Here is a 23,144-nt window from a genome sequence, read left to right as displayed (position 1 = left end):
ACAGCACGCACATTTTGCAAATGTGCGGTACATCAATTTAAAAGAAGGAAGTTGATAATTGAAAAAGAAATTTGAAGAAGAGATTGATGAGATTGAGTTCTTAAAAATTTCAAAACTGAATTGTAAAATAATTACAAAACCACAAATAGTTGACGGTCTCAGTTTATCAAGGTATAAGTATAAACGAAATGTTTCTTTCTTTCATTGATGAAATATTTTTTTACGTCTTTTTTTTTCATGTAGAATCTTTTAGATTATCAATTTTTAAGATAAAAAATATTTTTCATTGTCTCTAAAATACAGGAATACATGTAGCCATTGAATAACCTTTTGAGCTAGACTCTTGGTGACTATGATCTGAATTCTTAGTTACGAAGGAACGGCTCAACTTACTTTCATCAGCATTTCGTATTGAAACGAAAGTTTCAGCTTCTTCATCATCTATAGCTTCAACTTTAACCTTTTCAACTTAAATTCTGGATGTGCTCAAAATTCCAGAACCAATTCAGAGCAGAAAAGAAAATTAGTTGTTGAACCTTTACGATTAAAGAAGTTTTAGAAATGTATAAAAAAAATAAAGGAAAAAATATATAAAAAAAAATAAAGAAAAGGAGAAGAAAAAAAGAATTCGTGAAGAACGATAAAAATAGTACAAGAGTAGATGAAACAAATAAAGATGTGAAAAAGCGAAAACATGATGAATGTGATCTGAACCTGTTGCTAAAAAGAAATATGGGTTAAAAATTTTATGGCGATCATTTTTTGAAATACCATAAAAGACAAATTTTTTTTTTTGTCGCAAAAAGTGGATTTGTTAGTTAACTTCGTTTTTGTGAGACCGTTTTTTTTTTGTGAGACCGTTTAACCCGTTTATGAGACCGTCAGGTGCAATCAAATTGAGATAGTAATGTGGATAATACTTTTTCTTTACAGCACATTTTAGTGCATGTTTTATTTGAAAAGAGTTTACGACTCAAATGTTACAAGTGCTCAAAGATTTAAGAACAGAAATACCGTAAAAAATGTCTTTTACTCTACTTATGTTTTAGCTGCTGACACTTTAGTATTTTTACCGTAAGTAACCGAATTAGACCCCACCCGTAAAACTTTAGTTGTTAAGTAATCCCAAAGGAGTTTATTTAAATTATAAAAAATTATTTAAGACGGAGGATTTGTCTAAAAATATAAGTAAAAGATACCTTAGAAAATTAAATGTTGAAAACTTACTACAAAAAAAAAAAGTCAGCTTTTGATTTAAAATTGCTTTTAAGTAAAAGTGGCTTTCAGTCGACTCATAATCACTAAGTTTTAGCAGACTCATTAGCACGGAAAAGGAAACAGGAAAACCGCTTAGAGTATAAAAGAAGATATTTAAGATTTATAACGAAAAGAAAAAAAAAAAAAAAAAAAAAAAAAAAAAAAAATTCAAACGTTTTTATTCTTTATACATCAAATGCTAAAAATTCACAAATTCTTCTTCAAAAGCCAATCGTAGATGAGTTTCTCGTTATGCTTTCTCCATTCAATGTTGGCGCGAATTTTTTCAAAAAGTTGTTCAATTACTCGTCTAGCTGCACTAAGGTCTCCCATATTTTTAACAAATCTTTGAAACTAAAAAGTAAAACTTTGTAACATTTGTGAAAATCTTAAAAAAAAAATTTTTTTCAACTAAGTTTTCATTTCGGTTTCACCGTGATTTTATTTGACGGCTGTGAATTCAGTAAATAAAACCGTTATATTGTCAATAATATAGCTTGAAAGTCTAGGAATTGTAATGAAAAACGAAACCTACTATAAAACAAAATTGAGTTGCTGTATGGAGAACCTCTGCTTTTAAATAATTGGTTTCTTTCCTAGAAATCGATGTTCTTTTTGAAATTCCTGATGAATTCATTAATTATCATCATTCTGTAAGCATTTGTCATATTACCGACCTTTTTTTTTTTTTTTTCAGGTATATTTTAGAAAAGTAATTAAACAGAGCATCAAATTACATAAAAATGCTTTTATATGTAAGCTACGTAAAGGAGGAAAAAGTTTGGGGATGTTTAAATCGTGACAATGTGGGTCTTATTTATTGCATAGAAGGTATGCAATAAATGGGACCCACATTGTCACGATTTTGGACCAGAGAGTTTATTTTGACATCATGAAGAATGTTATGTTACCACATGTAAAGGATAAAATGACTCTAGATCTTACAATAATGATCCAAAAGATATTTCAGTAATGATCCAAAAGATTTGTGCTGGATCTGTTAAAGATTATTTTAAATCACAAAATATCTAAGCTTTTTAATGGGCCTCAGAGAGTCCAGATCTCAATCCTATTTTTGACCGGCGTTTTTTGTTGGTAGAAAACTAACCAACAAACATTTGCATTGGTTGAAGAATGTTGGTATAACATTTCTCAGGATGTTCTTATTTAGTTGATTCGATGCCTCGTCGCTGTGCGGCTGTTTTGAGGCCAAATGCATATACCGCTCAATACAATCTTATTAAACAATTTATTTTTTAATGATTTTTAAAAATAAAAGTTTTATCAAAATTCAGTTGTTTCTAAGCTTTTGTAAGGAGGCCTTATCAAATGAAATTAAATTTAAATTAAACGTTATAATTTAAAATTTTTGTGTTTTGTATTATGAATTGAGTTAATAAAAAGAATATTTGGCAAAATTTAAGATAATTTGAGAAAGTTTGTGAAAAGTTATGCTTTAAAAACTGAAAACTTGGTGTTTCTAAACTGTTGGACGCTATTGCATATATGGGGGCAGTAGAAACTCATGAAAACACGGAGGCCGTGTTTTCCGTATTAAATCTTAAACTTACAAGCTTAAAAGTTAAACTTACCAACAAAATTGCAAAAAAAAAAGACAGTTGCGTAATTTTTGACCTTTTTTAGTTACACAGCATACGACCGTAAAATTCGCACCCCAACGATGAAAAAGCCGTTTAGAATGGGTCAAAAAACGTTCCTTAAGAACGTAAGAAGACGGAAAAATTTGCTGAAAAATACACCTTGAATTTTAGCATTAAATTAGCATTAAATTAGGTTATAAAACATTTAACTACTCTTTTCAGTTGAGAGTCGACTTATACACCGGTATTTACGGTACTCAATATAAAATCGGATTGGGATCGCAGCCTCCTGGCGCTAAACCTTTTGCAGTTCTTCTTCTAAAGGTTTTAGCGTTGCGAATGACGTTGCACTGCTCAATGCATATTGACTCCAAAATATCCCCAGATTGAGTAACAAATTGGTTTTAAATATGGTGATTGGGAGACGGTGTTTTTTTCTGTAAATCTGGTATATTTTCCCTAAGCCACTTTTGTACATTTATGGCTTAAAACTTTACATCAATTACAACTTTATTTTTGGTGGTCATTGTGAAAATTTCGAAAAAACGTTTTATTATCTGTTTACAAAAGATATATAAGGTAAATTCAAGTTTAAGGAGGTTTGTTCCAAATTATGGCGCCAAAGTTAGTTGCAGATTTTAAGGTGGCATGCTGAACGTAAGTATGTAACTAGTTATAATAAATAATTATATATGAATAACTAAACGTAATTAAATAAAACACTTACACTTTCGAGTTCATACTCAGTTGAAAATCCAGAAAAGATTCCTTCAAATATGTCTTTCAATGTAAAGTGTGACTTCATATGTCTGTAATACAAAATAAAGCAAAATCAAACTGTTTCTTTTGTTTCATGAGCTGAAATTTTAGATAAAAAGCAATATAACGCTATGGAAACAAAATCTTTAGTCATGCTTATACAGCACCATACTAACACTAAAAGTAAGAAAAAATGTACTTAAAGAAAAATGAATGTTTTTAAATTAACTCACTTTTTTAAAATAAATCCCCAATGTTCTTTAATGAAATATAAGGAGAGATATTGACCAACAGCATTGTTGTTTGCGACATATTGTATAACATATCCAAAATCTTGATCTTTTACAATTTTATTATCCAATGATTTATGCAGATATCTATATTATATATATAAACATACAAACATCGCATACTTATGATAAAAAAATAATTTACTAGTACTTTTTTGCTCAAGCAAATTACTTTTTTTTTTATCATAAGACTGCTACCGAGCAGCTACCTGACTGCAACCTATAAGTAAACATCTTAAAACAGTAATTTAAAGAAAGAAATTTTTAAACTGTTTAAAAGGTTATAGAAAGTAAGTGTCTTGTCAATAACCAGTATAGATTGAATGCTTTAAATTAGTACAGAAACTGGTGGTTTTTTGATTATTTGGAAATAACAATGAGATCTTCAGTTTTAATTTGTTTTGTTGCAACACAAAAAAAATTGATCTTCATTTTCAAAAATAGAGATTTACAAAAAACATACCTATCAATCAACATACCTATCAATCAACATACCTATCAATCAACCAAAGCTGTTTTGATGCAGCCATACCATGAAGAAACTTATTACTTTCTGAAGCAACATTTGTATTCAAATATTGTTCATAGAGAAAATCCCATTCTCTTTCGTTACCATTTTGCACACCATAATAATAAACTGTATTGCGAAAATCTGGAGAGATGCTGGAGAAATAAATTTAATTTACATTAAAAAAAACTGCTTTTATATCTATAATATATTTTATATCTATAACAATTAATGCTTTTTATTATCTCTTTTAATATTCATTGTTTTGGAAAGCAGAAATTTGTAATTAACAAACAAATTGAATTGGATTAGCAACCAAGGATATATTGTTTGGTTTTTTTAATAAAAACTCAAATAAAAAATTTGACAATTAATAGTTTGTTGGACAAATAACTTTAAGTGCTATTAGTCTTCAACTAATAAAAAACAAAAACAAAAATTAAACAGCTAAAAATAAGTAAGTTTTGTTTGCAGATTTTAATACACATTCATTACAGCAACACATAATTACACATAATTACAGCAACACATAATCACAGCAACACATAACCACAGCAACACATAACCACAGCAACACAAATTTTTATAAAAGAGGCTTACGGATTGTTGAGTGGATTTTTCATCCACATATTGAATAACATGGAAGCATTTCCCAAACATGCAGGGTGCCCACTTTCACATGCTAAATTTACAATTAGAACTTGAAGATTTCTAAAAAAAAAAAGAAGGTAATTTACAGTGACTTAGATCCAATTTACATAATGAATGATGAATGATGGTGGTAACATGATGGCTGATGAAGTCATTAAAAGAAAAAAGTGTTTCTTTGTATCACTATCATCAACATTACTATAATATGAACTTATTTATGCTAACAACAGTTTAAAAAGACTTTAATATATCATTTTATCATTACATGGGTATTGGCATTTTTTAGTCTTTTGATGGTGAATAGAATCATTACTATTATAGCTATTGTCATCATAATTTTTATTAACATATTTTTTCACCTTTCATTAAAATTGGTCACATCTCTAAATCCATACTTATCAAATAAGGGTGAAGTTTTCTTTAAAAGAAACTTCTAAAAATATAAAAAAACATAACCAATTACAAAGTAAAAAATGAACAAAATAAAAGAAATGAAGTTTATATTGTTAAATTAAGTTTTATATTATTAAAAGAATTAATCTTGTTCATTTATCAGATCAAACTTATGTGTTAAAAATTGTTAAAAAAAATGAACAACAAACTGAAGTTAGAGCATTAAAACATACCTTAAAACGTGTAAAAATATCTTCATTAAAGGTCATAAGTTTTCTCAAGGTTAAAGTAGCCTCTTCTACTGCTGCCCATGGCAAGTAATCATTCTCTTTATCAATGTAGTCAAATAAATCCAAAGCAATTGAATAATTGAGTAAACCAGAACTAAAGAGTAAAAAAATTACAAATTGATGTGATAAGTGGTAAACCCAATTGCTTAACTAACAAGAATTAAAATATTTTTTTGTTAGTGATTGGTTTACAAACTAAGTCATCCTAATTATGCTAACTATGTTAGAAACAATATTTTCAAAATATTCTTTCAAAAAAAAAAAGAAAAGAAAGAAAACAAATTTATGACAGTTAGAATAATCTATATCCAGGGTACAGGATTACAGCTGAAAAACATACTCAGCAAATGCAAATACATCTGAAATTAATCCTGCACGGTCCTTAACATCAAAAATCTAAACATAAAAATTTTAATTTTAAAATAATCCAGAGCAAAAAAGTAACAGCTGTTTACATTTTTTTCTCATAAAAAAAAACAAACTATAGACACAATGTTAAAAAATTACTAAATGATTTTCTTTGAGAATTTCTGTCATTACAGCCCAACCATTTCTATCATAGTTCACTCTATAAAAACCATTTTGATGAGAATTCCCTTTAATCATCAAACCTTGTTGTATTGAAAGGTTTTCTAGATAAATAACATAAAACACAGAAATGCTGGTCAAAACAAAACATACAGATTTGCTTTGCTTTTTTTGTTAAGCTACTTTTAATGTTTATGAAAGCTGCAATAAATTTATAACCATTTTTAAAATACTTAAAAATATTCTAGTTTATTAGCTTATGCATACTATCATTCATTTCAAGCCATGTCATATTCATTGATCCAATTTGTGTCCATCCTGATGGTAGTTTTTTATAAGTAGTGTAATGAAATGGAATCATCCATTTGTAGCTACATAATAAATAAGAAAATAAACAAATTTGTATGTATGTATGTATGTATGTATGTATGTATGTATGTATGTATGTATGTATGTATGTATGTATGTATGTATGTATGTATGTATGTATGTATGTATGTATGTATGTATGTATGTATGTATGTATGTATGTATGTATGTATGAACAAATCCATATATATATACAAACCCATATATATATAAACACATATACACACACAGACACAGACACACACACACATATATATATACATAAACATACAGGTTGGCGCAGAAGTCAATAACCTGTATGATAAGAATTTTGGACTGCTTAGGCATTATTTACTAAGCAGTTCAAAATTCTATGACAAAAATATTCACACAAATCTTGGATATATTGAGCAAGTATGTTCATTCATTTTTAATTCTGGAAATTAGCTGGTCCTTTGTTCAAACTCTAGGTTATTTATATACTTTATCCTTTAAATAAGACCAGCAATTTTCCAGAGGATTTAGGCCTGGAGAGTTTCCTGGCCAATCTGTTTAAATATTTGTGAGGTTCTCATTAATCCATGCCATTTCAGTCTTTGCACCATCTTGCATCAAAATCACATTTTTATACACAGGGAATAACTTATTATTATTAATAGTTTCTTTATAAACTGGCAAAATACTTTTAACATAATCACTGTGTTGAGTATTTTATTATGTAGAAACTTTTGTGCCACCCTTTTATATATATATATATATATATATATATATATATATATATATATATATATATTAACAATAACAATTATCAGTAAGATTTTAAATGAGTACTTAAGTTCTGAAGAGAAATTTGTTCTTCTATGATCTGGATTTTGAGCAGAATAAAATCGTGTTTGTGATAACTCAAAACCACTATCAGAATTTGATGTAACTGTAACAACTGGAAAACCCATTTGAATTGTCCAAGTATCCATAATTTGTGAAACATTATATCTGCCACCAGCAGCCTTACATAAATTACAAGTATACAATTATAAAAATAATATGATTTTGTAAGTTTTGATGAAAATATTGAAAACTGAGAAAAAATAAAAACTTACCTCAGATAATGCATCCCAAAGATCTTGGGTTTTGGCATTAGAAAATGAATATGAGTGCAAGTATTTCTTAAAGTAAAAAATTTCTTTGAGTAATTTGAACAAGCATTTAAAAAATAAATACAAAAAGTTAAAAATATATTTTTTTTATGAACAAAAATAAACAACTTACATGTAGGCCTTTGAGAAAAATATCATTACCAAGAAATCCATCTAACATTCTTAAAATGTAACCACCCTACAATTAAAACACCATGCCTTGCATATTCCCACTTTACAACATGTTTATATTTAGAAAGTAATTTGAAAAAATTAGGTCAATATAAAAATCAAAATGATGCAAAAATACTGACACGGCCACAATTATTCCAAACTCTGTGAAGTAGACAAACAAAATTGTTAGCAGTAAAAATTCCCAAGAGTGATTCCCAGATTATGATGATAGTACAAAAGAAAAAAGAACAAGTTGATGATGAAGTAGCTTAAGAATTCTTGAGTGAAGCCTTCTCAAAATTTAAGTGACTAACTTTTTTAGCAAACTTTAGCTTATTTTACAAGATACATAATAGCCATTTATTTAATATTTATCTGATTAATTCAAAAATATTTATAATAATTAAAAAAAAAAATTATTATATTACATTTAAAAATACTAGTTATTACATATCATTTATTTAATTGACTTGTGACTTGACTTAAACTTCAACTCAAGTCAAAAATTAACTACTCAAGCTAAAAAATCATTTTTTTTAGTGAGATGTGCTTAAAACTTTATCCAGAGTAGCCTTCAGGGTCTTGATAGTACCTGCCACTAGTACTACTGCCGGAGTAGAAAAGGGGGATGGTGTCTTTTGTTATTTAAATTAAGCTCCATAAGATAAATATAAAACAAGCAATTTTTATAACAAGAAGATAATTATGCTAATAATCCATAAAAAAAAAAAAAACAAACAATTTTATCATGTAGAAGTAAAATAACTTTACTATAATGCTTGAGCAAAAAAAAATGACCTTTTTATAAGATATGACATCAAATATCTCATTAATCTCATCTGGGTGATTTACTTGAACAAAGATTGGGTGCGAAGATTCAAGAGCATCTAACTTTAGAGCAACAGCCCCATCACTAATAACTTGATCATCGGTCTATAGTAATAACAGGAACAACTTAAATATATGTATCGTTTCTTCAATCTTTGATAATGTTAGTTTTAAAATGTAACATTCATATACAATCAAACACTCAATCAAGACTATTAAGTTGTTAAAAGAGTTATTAGATACAATAGCCATATTTAAGGAATTTCTAAAGTATTATAAAGAGAAACCTTTTTGAAAAGAGATTTTGAAGAAATATTTTAATCTAAGAAAAAACATGTTTATTTTAGAATGCAAAATCCATTAAATTCAATATCATTTAACAAGCTCCCAGATGTTAAATCAAAATGAGCCTTAAGGATATAGAAGAAAAAAAGTTATATAGCAATTATCCTGTTTTGCCTAAAGAGGTCTACTCTATATTCTTGTTTACTATTTTCTAAAAAGAGAGAAAGTAATTCAACACTTAGGCATAGAAAATGTTGGATATGACAACAACAACATCTTAAAAGATTTAATGAATAATGCCTTCCGTAATTTTGATGTTAAAAAAAAAAGTTCTACCTAAGATAAGAAAAGCTTAACAGTAAAAGATCTTATATAAAACAAATCTGCAATTATTCTCAATTGAATTATTTATAGTGATCTCACAAATTCTATAGTTATGGTGGAATTCAAAAATTAAATTTAAAAGTTATGGTGGAGCTGTTTTTCATGCACTTTTAAACACTGTTGATGGTTTGTATCACCAACTTAACTTATTACTAAAAAATGGCCTTAATGACTCCAATGAAATTTTATCATAAAAGACATTATTCATTAACATTGAAAAGAACTCAAGAGTTTTACAAACAAACATAATTGCTAGAAGTGTCAATAAAAAGATTTACTGGATTGTTGTGCCTAACTAAGAAGTTACAGTGTAAAAATTGAAAATGGAAAAACACTCCGAAGACAAATGAAAAATCTTAGTTTATGAATCAACCAAATAAAACAAGAAAAATCATTTAAACTAAATAATTACAAGAATTATCAATGTAAAAATTTTAAAATTTTCATTTTATATAATCATCATGTGTAATTTACAATTATCATTTTATATAACCATTATGTGTAAACAGCCCTACATAGCCATCATGTTTTTTAGTCAACACCATCATGTTTTTTAAACACATGATGGTGTTGACTAAAAAACATGATCATGATCTGAAACAAGCTTTTAAAAGAGAGATATTGGCATTTTTAACATTTAAAATAGATCACTAAAACATTAATTGTCTAAGTGTAATTAAAATTCAGTTTTTATTTCTATAAAAAAAAAAAATTATAATAAAGCCACTTACTAGTGAAAAAGTATTTTATCATATAAGAACCCAACATATAAAGTGTTATATTTTGAGTTCTTGCATATACACAGGCAAATCCTTATGGAATAATAAAAGGGTTCTTTTAACCTATGACTAATATACATAAAATTAATCTTAGGGAAAATATAAGTATATCATTTTAAAAATCAAACAACTGCAGAAACACTCACAAAGTTCCAACTAGGAAAAACTTTTTTTATTCCTAGATATGACACAAATGTAGCAAAACCTTCATTGAGCCAGAGGTCTGACCACCAGTCCATTGTAACAATATTTCCAAACCACTTGAACAAAAAAGATATTTAATTCTTTAAAAAAGGAAGAGATCTAAACAACAAACATTTACTTTTAGGTAAAAGAGCAACAAACATTTACTTCCAAATAAAACAACAACAAACCATATGGGCAAGTTCATGGGATACTGTTGTGGCTATATACTTTTTATTAGAAATAGCAGACTCATTAGGATTAAACAGTAACGACTCTAGCCGAAAGGTTATAAGTCCCCAGTTTTCCATTGCTCCAGCAGCAAAATCTGGAACTGCAACCATATCTAACAACCACAAAAAAAAACACAACATTTATATGAGAAACCTTCAGAAGCAAACAAAGATTGCACAACTGCACTATAACTAGGTAAACATTTTTTGCTCACCAGCTTTTGGAAGTGGATAAGAGACATTGTAATAGGCTTCAAAAAATGGAAGAATTTTAGCTCCAACATTTAATGCAAAATCAAGTTGATCAATTTGTAAATCTGGTGCATAAAAATCCATCTAAAATTATTTGTCTAAATTAGTATACTATCAAAAAAATAAACTTAACCTAGAGTGACAAGGCAAGTAATCATCCAGCTAAATCCATAAAAAAAATTTCCATTACAAACAGGTACATATTAATTTATAGTTTACCTTAACAATTTCTGTTGAACCAGTTAGTATTGTTTTCATTTTGAAATCACATACAATAAAAGCTACAAGGTAAGTAGACATAATAGATGATGTTTTAAAGGTATTAATTGTTTCCCCATTTTTTTCTTTTGTAATTTCTAAAGGCATGTTTGCAACAGATATGAGTTCACTAGTGTGCTTCAAAGTAATTTTGAATTGTGCTTTCATTGAAGGTTCATCAAAACATGGGAAAGCAGTACGAGCTTCAACAGGTGCAAATTGTGTAAATGCCGCAAACCTAAATTATTGAAAAAGTGTTATTACTAAACAGATTGAGTGACCTGGAATTCATCATTATAGGGATCAAGTTAAAGAGTTGACAGGTAGAAATTTCAACAAAATTATTTTTAGTGATAATATACTGGTTCATACCTTTCAACTCCAGCACTGTTTTTGTAGGATGCTTTATAAAACCCTTGAAGATCATCTCTGAGCTTGTAAACAAATTCATAGTTCAATTTATATTTCCCAGTGTTGAGTAACTTGTCAAACTCAGCTACATAGTACTGATTTTTTTCAAAGAAAAACTGAGATTTTGGTTTAAATGTGAAATCCCCAAACGATATTTCAGCCTTTATTTTATCAAACTTAAAAGCATGTACAATTACATACTTTGTTGGCATTGAAATATTGACATATATATCACAATGCCCATTAACAATATCATTTTCTAAGTTGACATCTAGAAAGATATTGTAGAGGTATGGTTTAATAATGGATGGAAGTCGAATGTTGAAAAAAGGTTCATTTCCATTATGAAATGATTCATTCACTGGTGAGAACTTTTGTACATGACTTGCATTGTTTGCATGAAAGACATCTTTCACTGAAATAAAATGTAAAGTTTTCTATATACCGTAATTAAATGGCTTTAAATTCAAACTAATTGACTTTTTTAAGACCAAGTAAAACATTTAGCAATATTTTTAAATGGATCTTAACCTTAGAGCAATTTTAGAGTTTTTATTAAAAGATATATGGTTGTTACATGGCTATCATGTCCTTAAAATTAAAAAATTAATTCAAAAAAAATTTCCCGCTCTTATTAACTTTGTTTGGGTTGAAATTAAAACGCGCAAGGAGAGAAGGATATACCGAATTTTTTTTTTAGTAAAGTTACTATTGTATGGTTATTATACTATTATACTTTGAGTCTGTGAGAAAAAAAAAAGACGATTTTTTATTTATTTCTAAAATATGAAATCCATTTAACAGCAAAGAATATTGAATATTACACTCAGAAAAAAATTTTCTAACGCAAAGCTTTATTTTATCATGCGCTTAGTTGCATAAAATAATAACCAATTAAAAGTAGGACACATTTTAAATGTAAAACAAATTTCTTCATTGCTAAATTTAACTAAACATAGTCAAAGAATATACTGATATTGTCCACAAATGAGGTAACTACAAAAAATATTATTTCCAAAATGTCAACTTGAAAGTTTAAACCTCTGAATAATAAAAAAAAATTTACAACGAGAACTAAATGGCGTTATCAGTTTTATACAGAATTGCTACCATTTTACTTGGTGGATTATTAACTTTCGATGAAACTCTTTACACATTTCGTATTTATCGTGATATATATAAAAAATATCGATGTATACAAAATTCATGATTAAAAATTGACTCCGAAGAATTTTTAAAAATATTCTAAAGAATATTTTTTATTAAGTAAGAATTTTTAACTTTTAACATTAGAAGAAAAAGTTTTGGCCTTTACGTTGTCACTAATTGTTTTTTGAATTAATCCAATAGTTCCAAACCTTCGTTGAAATATATTCCCAAACTGTGACTAGTTGTAATTCTAAACGAAATGTAACTTTTTTTTTACGATCATCATTGATCATATAGTCATCATTGATCATCAAGTTCATTGATTACCTTTTTCTATTGATCAAATTCCTATAGCGAAGTCGCTGTTTCTTTAGGTCAATTAAATCTTTTAAGTATTCATTTGGGTTGACGTTGGTTTTTGAAGAGCGTGAAAAAGAAGTTTATTTAGTCTCTTTAAGTTTTAGATTTTTTTACGCAATGTAATAATGGAGTTTTCAGGTTTCTTATGCGTGTGACGTAGAACCGTTTGATCCTTCAACATTTTTCATGCCATTTCATGCCTAACCTCTCAAAACATAATATTATCATTCTACTAGAACCGCACAAGAAAAAATGTTTCAGGTATACATTCCCATGGGATGTAAACAGGTTCAACATTACTCACTTCCATGTGAAGCACAATTTTTTATTACTTAGCAGTCTTTTTCCTAAATCTTAACTACTTATGTTAAGTTCGTTCTTTAGATCTCATATTCTCTATCATACATCTCCGTTTACCTTATATTTTAAAGTGTGGTTTTACTTATATTTTATGTTAAAGTGTGGTTTTACTTAAAATGACGGTAAGTTAGTCCACACAGTAACTTAATTACATACTTTATTACTTATATTTATATCTATTTTATTTTTCAAAACTAATTTTACAGCAGTAATTATTAAGTTAGTAAAATACTTATTGATAGAGAAATCGTTTTATGTAAAATGCATTTTATTCGCTTTACATTTTGAGTCACAAAAATAAAGAATAAAAAATAGGTGTGCAAACGGATGGTATCGGTTCGCACTTTTAGTTGTAATGATTGAGTCTATAAGAGATTTTTAGTTGTAATGATTGAGTCTATAAGAGATTTTTAGTTGTAATGATTGAGTCTATAAGAGATTTTTAATTGTAATGATTGAGTCTATAAGAGATTTTTAGTTGTAATGATTGAATCTATAAGAGAGTAACATTAAAAAATTTGAACATTTTCCAAACCTTGTTTGAGACGTTTCTTTATATCATTCAGTTCTTGTTTTGTTCGGCATAAAAAAAAAACCAGAATTCCGAGCAACACTAACACGCTGACGGCGACGACAACCCACAGAGATTTTCGTTTACAACCGGCTTTTTTCTTTAACAACTCGTTTTCAACGCTCATTGCTAAGTAAGTGTAGAACGATTAATAATTCCAAATTATTTTGACATACTGGTAATAAAAGCTAAATAAAGCGAGCTATTTTTTTACAATTTAAAAAAAACTTAAAATTTTAAATACATTACAACACGGAGTAATTTTAAAAGCGAGTATTTCTTTCTTTTTTTTTTTCTTTTTTTATAAGGAACCCAATTTCTAAAATAAGGTTTAAAAAGTTTTATTGTTCATCATGAAGGTGGTTCCCACTAAAACTATACAACTTTTTAATAAAGTTATCTTCTTTCTTTTATAACAATCTCAACAGAGTTTTTCAAATGCGAAACCAACCTAGGCACAAGTAACTTTTGTTGCATTAACCGATAAATACTCATGCCTTTTTAAAATTTTTCAGTTTTTTGTTATTTAATAGCTACTTTGTTATTTAATAGCTATTTTTTGCAAAATAAAAAACAGGACATAATGAGTTTATTTTCTGTTATCAAAACTTTTAAATACTTACATAACTTGAAAAATAGATCTTCATAATTACATTAAAAACAAATAAACAATTTCATTACAATAAAAACATGATTTCCTAATTAAAATGATTACCAATTATTTTTTTTATGAGGTTGAAAAAATAAAGAGAAATCATGCCAGAATATAATTCAAAAAAGCACAAGTTCTTGAATTTTATCACCTTTATAAGAAAGTATGTGAGTCCCCTTCAAGTACCGCTCCTATTTAGAATTGTTAGCGCTTATCGGAACATGAAAGGCATCATTATATATATCATTAAGAAATATCTATGCTAAAGATACAATAACCAGTATCTAAGTAGAAACTGTACAGAGAAAAAAAAGTTGATAATTAATATATATTAAATAACAAACATTAATAACAGATGAATGAAAATGAAGGAATGAAAATCAAATGATAAACCGATTAATCAATATTATGTTTTATAAAGCAGATCTTCAAGATTTTATAAAACAGATCTTTCAAGATTTAACATGCTCTTCAAGCAGATGAGATGACCTTCGAGAGTCTCTTACAAAATGTTTAAATTTTTAAAATTGTTATTTTATCATTTTATAACTTTCTACTTTAAATTTGAAAGTCAACCCTCAAATATATTTACGAGCATAAAAAATTACGGATTCCACACCTCTATAAATTTTTGTTTTCTTTTTTTCTACACTTTCTCCTAAAGCAGCAGTAGTTTCGATCTTATCGACAGTAATTTTCTCTTTTCCTACTTTGCAGCTGTTTTTTCTGTCTTGCATAAGCGACAGTTTTTATCTTTCGACAATCATAGCGATGTTTTTTTATTATTTAGATCGTTATGAAAGAGCTATGATTAACAAAACGAATTTTTGGTGGAAAACACCGCAATTTGTTTCTCTTATCATTTTTCCTGCGTTTTTATTTAAAATAAAAACGACGGCAAAAAGTGAACGTCTGAGTTTTTTTGAAAATTCCCAAGTCAATTAAATTGGGGAATCTTAAACAGTGCCGCCGGATTGTTTTGAGTAGAAGGGGAAAACGAAAAATGTTCTTAAAACGTCAAACTGGAAAAAGTAAAGTAGTTTTTGAAGTTTTTTTTTTTTTTTTTTTTTGAAAAATTAAATTAATTTTTAATTGTAAAAGTAGCTGAAAAAAGAAAAAAGGGCACAATAAGTTTGCTAAAAATCATGTAAGTAAGGGTAGGGGAGGAATATCCCCCCTGTTTTAACGGGCCTAAAGGAGTGATAAAGAAGCTAGGGGAGCTCTCCTTGTTTTGTGCAACTTATTTTTATTTAAACAATGGTAAACAAAACCTTATCAAGTTTATTAAAAAAATCTTGTCTCGTGATAAAAATACAATTTATTCTTAAAACTTTTAAAGTTTTTAAACTCATTCACAATGAATTATTAAAAAATATATTAAGCATTCCAATCACTTATGTGCGCTACTGATCAGATAGAGATCCAAGCTAAATTAAAAATTACTCTAACTTTACAAAATTATTATTTTTAATTTAACTCTAACTTACATGATGAAAATTATAAAGAAACAGCTGATTAAAACTTTTATTAAAAAAAAAAAAAAAAAAAAGAAAAATAGTCTCATGGAGAGTTACAAATCCTACATAAGACTTTTAAATCATATTGTCTCCACAAACTTTCGCCTGAAGTTGAGGTTTAATTTGATATACAATAACTTTAGTTTTGTTTACTCAAAAAAACCTTCTATGATTTAATACTTAAAATGAAATAATCTAGAGGCAAACCTTGTTTTGTAAAAAATTTGGATTCATATTATTATATCAATGTAAGAACCACTAAAATATTAGGTTCGCTCGAAAGACACAGTTTTCACTCCCTACGCTCCCCGTTGTTAGTTCAACCTTTTTCTCCCCCCCCTACTCTCTATGTTGGTACAAACATGCTGTTTTCAAGAAAATAAAAAACCCTTCCCAAAGCCAAGACATACCTCTTGCCGCGTCACTCAGTTCAATTTATTTGCTCAGAACAACTGATACTTGACGCCATGTTTGTTTTACAGAACAATTTTTCAGTTAAAAATAAAAAAAGAAAACAGTTCCACAGTGGGTAAGAAATACATTTTTTTTTGTGCTAAAGTTCATTACATTTTAGTTCATTATCTTAATGTGACAAAATTAGGTGTGGTTACTATTATATCCATTGAGTTTCTGATAATTATTTTTTTGTTGCCTAGTTGCTTTAGATATCCAATTTCCAAATCAACATGTGATTATTTTTTTGTTGCCTGGTTCCTTAAGATATCCAATTTCCATGGCAACGTGTGAATTTGATTTGTAACGTTTTCCAATATTGCTTCATATATGTTTTCTCGTGCCCTGGACACACAAAAACATGAACACTTTCAAATACATGAATGTGCCTTTTAACGTTACTGAAGTACATAATACTGACAAATTAAAATAACAAAATTTACATACAAGAAAACAAATGTAACCCGTAAAAACCCATAAAAGTAATGATTACTAAAGACTGCTCTTTAGCAGCTGCAGAACACCATCTTACAGAGCCTTCTTCTTGGCACTGACTGTTGTTCGAAGCGAAGAAATGGCTGGGTCACAAGAAAAAATAATTGGGTTAAAATCATTCAATTTTTTAGTTAATTAGTCTAGAACTGCAAGTATCTGCATATATATGTATGTATGTATATATATATATATATATATATATATATATATATATATATATATATATATATATATACACCTACACACACACATATATATATATTCGGCCTTAAATGTCAAACAAAAAAAGCCCGGTCAAACTCAGTCAAAATATCTAGGTCTTTTATTGTCAAAAAAACTGATAAAAAAATTTAATTAAAAAGTTATTACTAAAAGAAGCGTATGATAAACGACCCTTTTTTATTAATTTTTTTCATACTATTTTATGTGATCTAATATGTTATATACAGTTGTGGACAAAATAATAGTAGAGGCTAGTAAAACAATCATTTGTGATAATAATTTTATGTAAATTTAAATATAAGTTAATAAATTTAGGCATAACAGTAATACAAACACTGAATAATGAAATGGGAGTAAAAAATGTTGGTAGCACTGTTAAAATTACTTTAGGGAAGTCCCGAATTTTATATACGAACATATCTAGATTTGTAGGTTAAAATAACATATCTGTTGTTTCCTGTCAAGTTATCTATATTAGCTTTTTGTTTATTTGGTTTTAGTAAGACTAATTAAAGGTAAAATTAATTTTAGTGTTAATTTAATGAAATATATAAAATAATTGTATAAATTTATTTTATAAATAGGAGAAAAGGGTCGTGCAAAGCATTGTAGTGCAGAAAAGAGACAACTAATTATTAAATTAAAACAAGAAGGGAAAACATAAAAATTTATTCAAGAGACATTAAGTTGTTCTCCTATGATGATTAGAAATGCTCTAAAATGGAAAAATGTAGGCGAAACAAGGAGCCGAAAACAAAAACCAACTGAACATGAAGATAGATTGATAAAACGTGCTGCTGTTGCCGATCCTTTTGTAACGTCCCGCCATATTAAAGAAGATTTAAATTTAAGCGTTTCTTCGAGAACAGTTCGTAGGCGGTTAGTACAAAGTAAGTTAGTCGCCAGAAGCCCAAGAAAAGTTCCCCTTTTGAAAAAAAGGCATGTGGTAGCAAGATTACATTTTGCAAAAACGCATGCAGATTGGCCTGTTTCAAAATGGCGTAATATTTTGTGGTCTGATGAAAGCAAAATTGTTTTATTTGGGTCAAGTGGACGCAGGATGTATGTAAGAAGGCCACCTAACTCTGCATACAAACCGCAATACACCATAAAAACTGTAAAACATGGTGGAGCAAAAATAAATATTTGGGGTTGTTTTTCTTATTATGGCGTAGAGCCAATCTATAAGATTGATGGTCCATAATGACCGAGACAAATACCTTCAAATATTACAAAATACCATGTTGCCCTATGCAGAAGAAGATATGCCCCTAAGATGGGTTTATATGCAGGACAACGACCCAAATCATACCAGTCGCAGGGTAAAAAGTTGGTTCATTGAGAATAGGTTTGCAGTTAAGGATTGGCCTGCACAGTCACCGGATCTCAATCCGATCGAAAACCTTTGGACGGATGTAAAAGAGACAGTTTATAGTCAAAAACCAAAAAATCAGCAGGAGTTATGGCAAGTTGTCCAAAATGCTTGGAACAACATTCCTTTAGAACGTTGTCAAAATTTGATTAACTCAATGCCGAATAGATGCAAAGCTGTGATAAAAAACAGGGGGCATGCAATTAAATACTAATTTTTTACTATTGTTTAATTAAATTTATATCATTTTTTTGTTAATAAAATAAATTATTTGCAATATAACATTAAATAAATTAATACTACTATTATTATGTCCAACCTGTTTTTTATACTTATATTATTATTATAAATAAAAGCAAAAGTTTAAAATTTTCTACTAATTAGTTTATCATCTCACACCTATTTAATTAATAATCCAGTATTACAATTTCATTTTCAGTAACTGTTTAAAGATAATAATATTAATTCGTTAATTTTAATCACACTGCTATTATTTTGTCCACAACTGTACATGGAGTAGAAGTTTAAAATGCAAAGCTTTAAAACAAAATTTTCGACTTTCGGTACACCGTGGCCCACTGTGAGCTCGTGTAATTTAAAATGATAAGTACTTGATTACAGAAATTCCGATGTTCATAGTTTGTTCAAAATATAAAGTTAACACGAACAGAAGAATCTAAGTGGCATAGTGTTATCTTAGAAAAGTGCCATTAATTTAATGCAAAAAGTTTGATATTTTAAAACGGATAAATGATCCTAGTGATAGAAACCTCCTCCTTCTTCTCATTCTAAGAGAATTTAATTTTAAAATTGTCATGTGAACTATGTTGCAACAGATACTTCTTCAAGTTCGATAAAACGTAGAAAATGAGTAGAAAAGGTTTTTAATGAAAATGTTTAGGAATGATTATTTGTAAAAATCAAGTTTGTAATGAATTGATCAACAATAAACTCTTTTAGTCTTAATAAATATTGCATGTTTATCACCGTGAGAAATATAGGATTAATCTTGAAAATATTATATTGAAGTTATTATCTCTGCAAACTAAACTCACATATTTGACATGTTCAGCCATCTAGTCTAAAAAGCTTGTTTTTGGTTTGAATGGTTATCAATCAGAATTGTAAAACTCTTAGATCTCTTGGGAGCCTTAATTTTTGGAATCAAAAATTTATTAAAAATGAGCCTAAAGAAATTTCATGGAAAAAAATTAATTTATGTATTCAATATTGATTACTTTATTTAGACAAGAACCAAATTTATTGCTGCAAAGGTTAATCGATCTGAGCTTCATTTGATGGTTTCCATTATTGTACTATAAAAATTATTGCTAATTGCCCTTTTTTTTTCAGACTTAATATTTGCTAAAAATTCCTGTTCGGGTGTAAATCTGGAAGCTGGATAAAAAATAAAAAATAGTTAAATGATTTATTCAATTCTCTCGGTTAAGAACTCGCAATCAGTGGAACTTAAATGGAATTTTTCAGTTAACATGCAACTATATCATGCCAAGTTATACCATCCTTCAAATTTCAGTCTATTGATGCAACGTTCAAGCCTGAATTGAATTAGATGTAAATGAAGTAAGACGCACAAAGAAAGGCTCACAAGCCAACAGCAGTAGTAGACATTAGAGTAAAAGAAGGACGACAGCAGTTGTAGACTTTGGGGATGTAAGACTATGATAAATTATAGTTAAGAAAAGTTCATTTAAATTTGCCCTCATATGTTTATGATATTTGAAAGAAATATAATATAAACTTTTTTTAAATTTGAAAATAAGCAAAAACTTTAATTCATAGAAATTTATAATTATTTATAATAATTTTTAGTAACTTGATGTTTTTAACAAATTCCATTTCAAATGTTTTATTGTGCTTTAATTACACTTTCTTAATCTTTAACAAACATGTAGCTGTTACTTGTTATTAGATAGAGCGCTATGAGCTATTTTGGTAATAATTATAATATGATTGCATAACAATCGAGTTAAATCAGTCTCATCGTTAATCCCGATGCAGAGATATCAATTTTATGTAAGAGTGATAGCACTGGATTATTAATAAGTCCAATTCTTAAACACAGATTTTAAGATAAAAATTATTATTTGACAGTTTCTTTCATTAACTAACCTGTTGAAAACCCTCCTCCGCTTTTGAAATGTGATATAAAAAATCTTCTTTTGCAATTAACTTTTTTTTAATGATTAAAATTTAATAATTAAAGTTCAATGCGAGATTTCAAGAAAAAAATCTCAATATATTAGGTGTTTTTTTTTTTTTACTTATAAGTCAAAATAGCTCAAGGTTATTTAGGTTGTTACTTTTTGTCTAGAAATTTTCAATTTCTAAATGGTTCCACTGCTGTTCCATTCTATTAAGATCTTGAGAATAAGTTTGCCATTTAAGAACTTATTCGATGTATGTTTTATAACAAGTATTGCCTTTCACACTTCATTCAGTGTGAAAGTGGAAATTAAAATTCCATTTAATGTTTAGTTGTTGAGCATTTTGAGGTACATTTCGTTCGAGGACGCATTTGCAGACAGATTGGTCCATTTTCTATTTATGAAAACTAGTTTTCCTACATTAAAAGCAGTAATACAGCCCCCCATACCATCACGAAACGTTCTTCATTTTTAACTATTGTTAGTAAATTTTTTTGACTCAAGCGCCCTGCCTGGCTTGCGCTACACTTGGACTCAACCTTTGGAAAAAAACATTTCGAAGTTTTAATTAAGTAAATAACTTGCTTCAACACAATTCAACAAATTTATTAATTTTACTGACCAAGTTTTTCTTTGGCTGTGATATTTTGTTATAGAACTTTTTGAACAGCAAGTACAATCAGACATCAATCTTTTGATGTTTGCTGCCATCATTGTGACGAAACCCATGGCCACCGAGAGGGGAGGATGGACGGGGAAGATTCCCGGAGCCCCGTGTGTACAAATAATTTTTTAAAATATTTTTAAAAAGATTTTAATAGTTTTGACTTTTAAAAGATTTAATTAGCTTTCATTTTTTAATTTTCAATGACCAGAGCACGCTTCTATTAGTCCTGGGTATATAATTAATCATAATAAGGGCCCCTTAAGAAAACTTCCCGAGGGCCCAAAATTTCTCTCGGTGGCAATGACTCTTATGAAATCTTATGACTCACTTTGACCTAAACGGTTCTTAACCTTTCAGGTCAAAGTTAGTCATAAGATTTAATAAGAGTCTGTAATTTTCGGAACTTTCATTATGTAAGAATTATATAACTTTAATTTATAATAATATAACTATATGAATTATATAACTAACAATTCATTATATAACTTTTATTATAAATAAGAAAAAGTAATTTGATCCTAGGTTCAAATCAAAGTTCATAAAACCCTGGTGGGTGTTTGTTTAGTGGGTCTAGTCGGTGCTTGTTTACAAAAAATACAAGACCAATGGCGGTCTGACGTTCAACGATGTGTTGCTTTTTAAAAATAGATTACTTTTTTCTGAAACCTAAAACTCTAAAATGAATGAACTTGAAATAAGATCGAAATCTTAAACTTCAACTTTTTTTAACAGTTATATATTTTAAATAGTGAAAATTTTATTAATATCGCTTCCAATTGGGTCGCAAAAAAAAGATGATTATAAATACTTTTTAATTTTCAAAATCGTCCACTAAATGGAATGTTTTCAAGAATAAAACTTGAGATAAAAGGATTCTACAAAATTTAATCAGTGTAACCAACAACAGCTAAGGCAACAGCTTCAATCCTGGACCGGAACTTTGAACATACAGTTTTGAATTATGACTCTGGCATTTCAGCCCATTGGTTGATTAAGGCAGCCTTGAGAACGGTAATTCTAGGATGCTGACAATGATAGAGCCTGGACTCAATACACGTTTACACTGAGAAATTGAGGAGTTACAAATCAGGTGAAGTGGGTAACCAGATAAGTTTTGGCCTTAAAATTCGTGATCTTAGAAGCCTGAACTGAACAGTTATTACCGTGTGACAGTGAGCACCATCTTGAATAAAGAGAACATTTTCTAGGTCAGGAAAGGTAATAACAATCCAAGGAAGAATATGAGCTATCAAAAATTGTTCCAAATACTTTTTACTGCCCTTCCTCAAACCTGGTTTAAGAAAGACAGGGATTTTCTTTGCTCCTAAATAGAAGAAATTTTATGAAAATTTTACAGTTTAATAACCTATAGAAAATCATTAATAAGAAAAATTTTGGTTCTAGCCAATGATCTGGCACCAATTTGTTATTTGACGAACTTTCTCCCTATTGCTTTAAACACATTGAAGTCTTTTGGTATCTTTCTCGTTGATCGAATTGGGTTCCTGTCAACCAGGTTTTGGTGGCTAACATTAGTCTGACAACTGAAGGCTTCCTTCCTAATCCTGGCTTACGTTTGATAAGTACTTTTAAATTATTTTTCCTAAGAA

The 23,144-nt window shown here is 28.4% G+C and overlaps 2 protein-coding genes across 10 annotated transcripts in view; one reads left to right on the top strand and one right to left on the bottom strand.

Moving 5' to 3' along the window:
• Positions 1 to 1,424: 1,424 nt before the first annotated feature.
• On the bottom strand, positions 1,425 to 16,166 carry LOC145194668 (aminopeptidase N-like). Of its 6 annotated transcripts, none has more exons than XM_090070474.1 (21): positions 16,128 to 16,166; positions 13,953 to 14,117; positions 11,510 to 11,963; positions 11,099 to 11,375; positions 10,843 to 10,963; positions 10,586 to 10,740; positions 10,358 to 10,471; positions 8,734 to 8,868; positions 7,895 to 7,960; positions 7,726 to 7,791; positions 7,457 to 7,632; positions 6,545 to 6,648; positions 6,257 to 6,381; positions 6,090 to 6,145; positions 5,693 to 5,843; positions 5,426 to 5,499; positions 5,016 to 5,126; positions 4,403 to 4,570; positions 3,851 to 3,994; positions 3,586 to 3,667; positions 1,425 to 1,611 (listed from the first exon to the last, which is right to left on the bottom strand). In XM_090070474.1, the coding sequence occupies exons 2-21, from the start codon at positions 14,113 to 14,115 to the stop codon at positions 1,465 to 1,467; spliced, it is 2,889 nt and encodes a 962-aa protein (XP_089926600.1). In that variant the 5' UTR covers positions 14,116 to 14,117; positions 16,128 to 16,166; the 3' UTR covers positions 1,425 to 1,464. The 6 variants fall into 6 exon arrangements, with proteins under 6 accessions (XP_089926600.1, XP_089926598.1, XP_089926599.1 ...); XM_090070472.1 differs by lacking the exon at positions 16,128 to 16,166 and adding an exon at positions 15,260 to 15,412; XM_090070473.1 differs by lacking the exon at positions 16,128 to 16,166 and adding an exon at positions 15,260 to 15,276 and having other exon boundaries at positions 13,953 to 14,176.
• Positions 15,450 to 23,144, top strand: part of LOC145194632 (glutamyl aminopeptidase-like) — a 26,094-nt gene continuing 18,399 nt past the window's right edge. Inside the window, exons 1-2 of one of the 4 annotated variants that reach the window (XM_090070481.1) lie at positions 16,668 to 16,686; positions 20,053 to 20,373. The gene's annotated coding sequence lies outside the window, so the exon portion shown is untranslated. Of the gene's footprint in view, positions 15,672 to 16,585; positions 16,687 to 20,052; positions 20,374 to 23,018; positions 23,118 to 23,144 lie in introns of those variants that run through there. The other 3 variants (XM_090070482.1, XM_090070478.1, XM_090070479.1) reach the window with 3 other exon arrangements.

Source organism: Hydra viridissima, unplaced genomic scaffold, assembly GCF_058129835.1.
Source record: "Hydra viridissima isolate aposymbiotic clone 2 unplaced genomic scaffold, HvirCarnegie_v1 scaffold_13, whole genome shotgun sequence".
NCBI lineage: Eukaryota > Metazoa > Cnidaria > Hydrozoa > Anthoathecata > Hydridae > Hydra > Hydra viridissima.
Note: the sequence above shows the minus strand (reverse complement) of the source record. Positions and strands in the feature narration are given on the sequence as shown.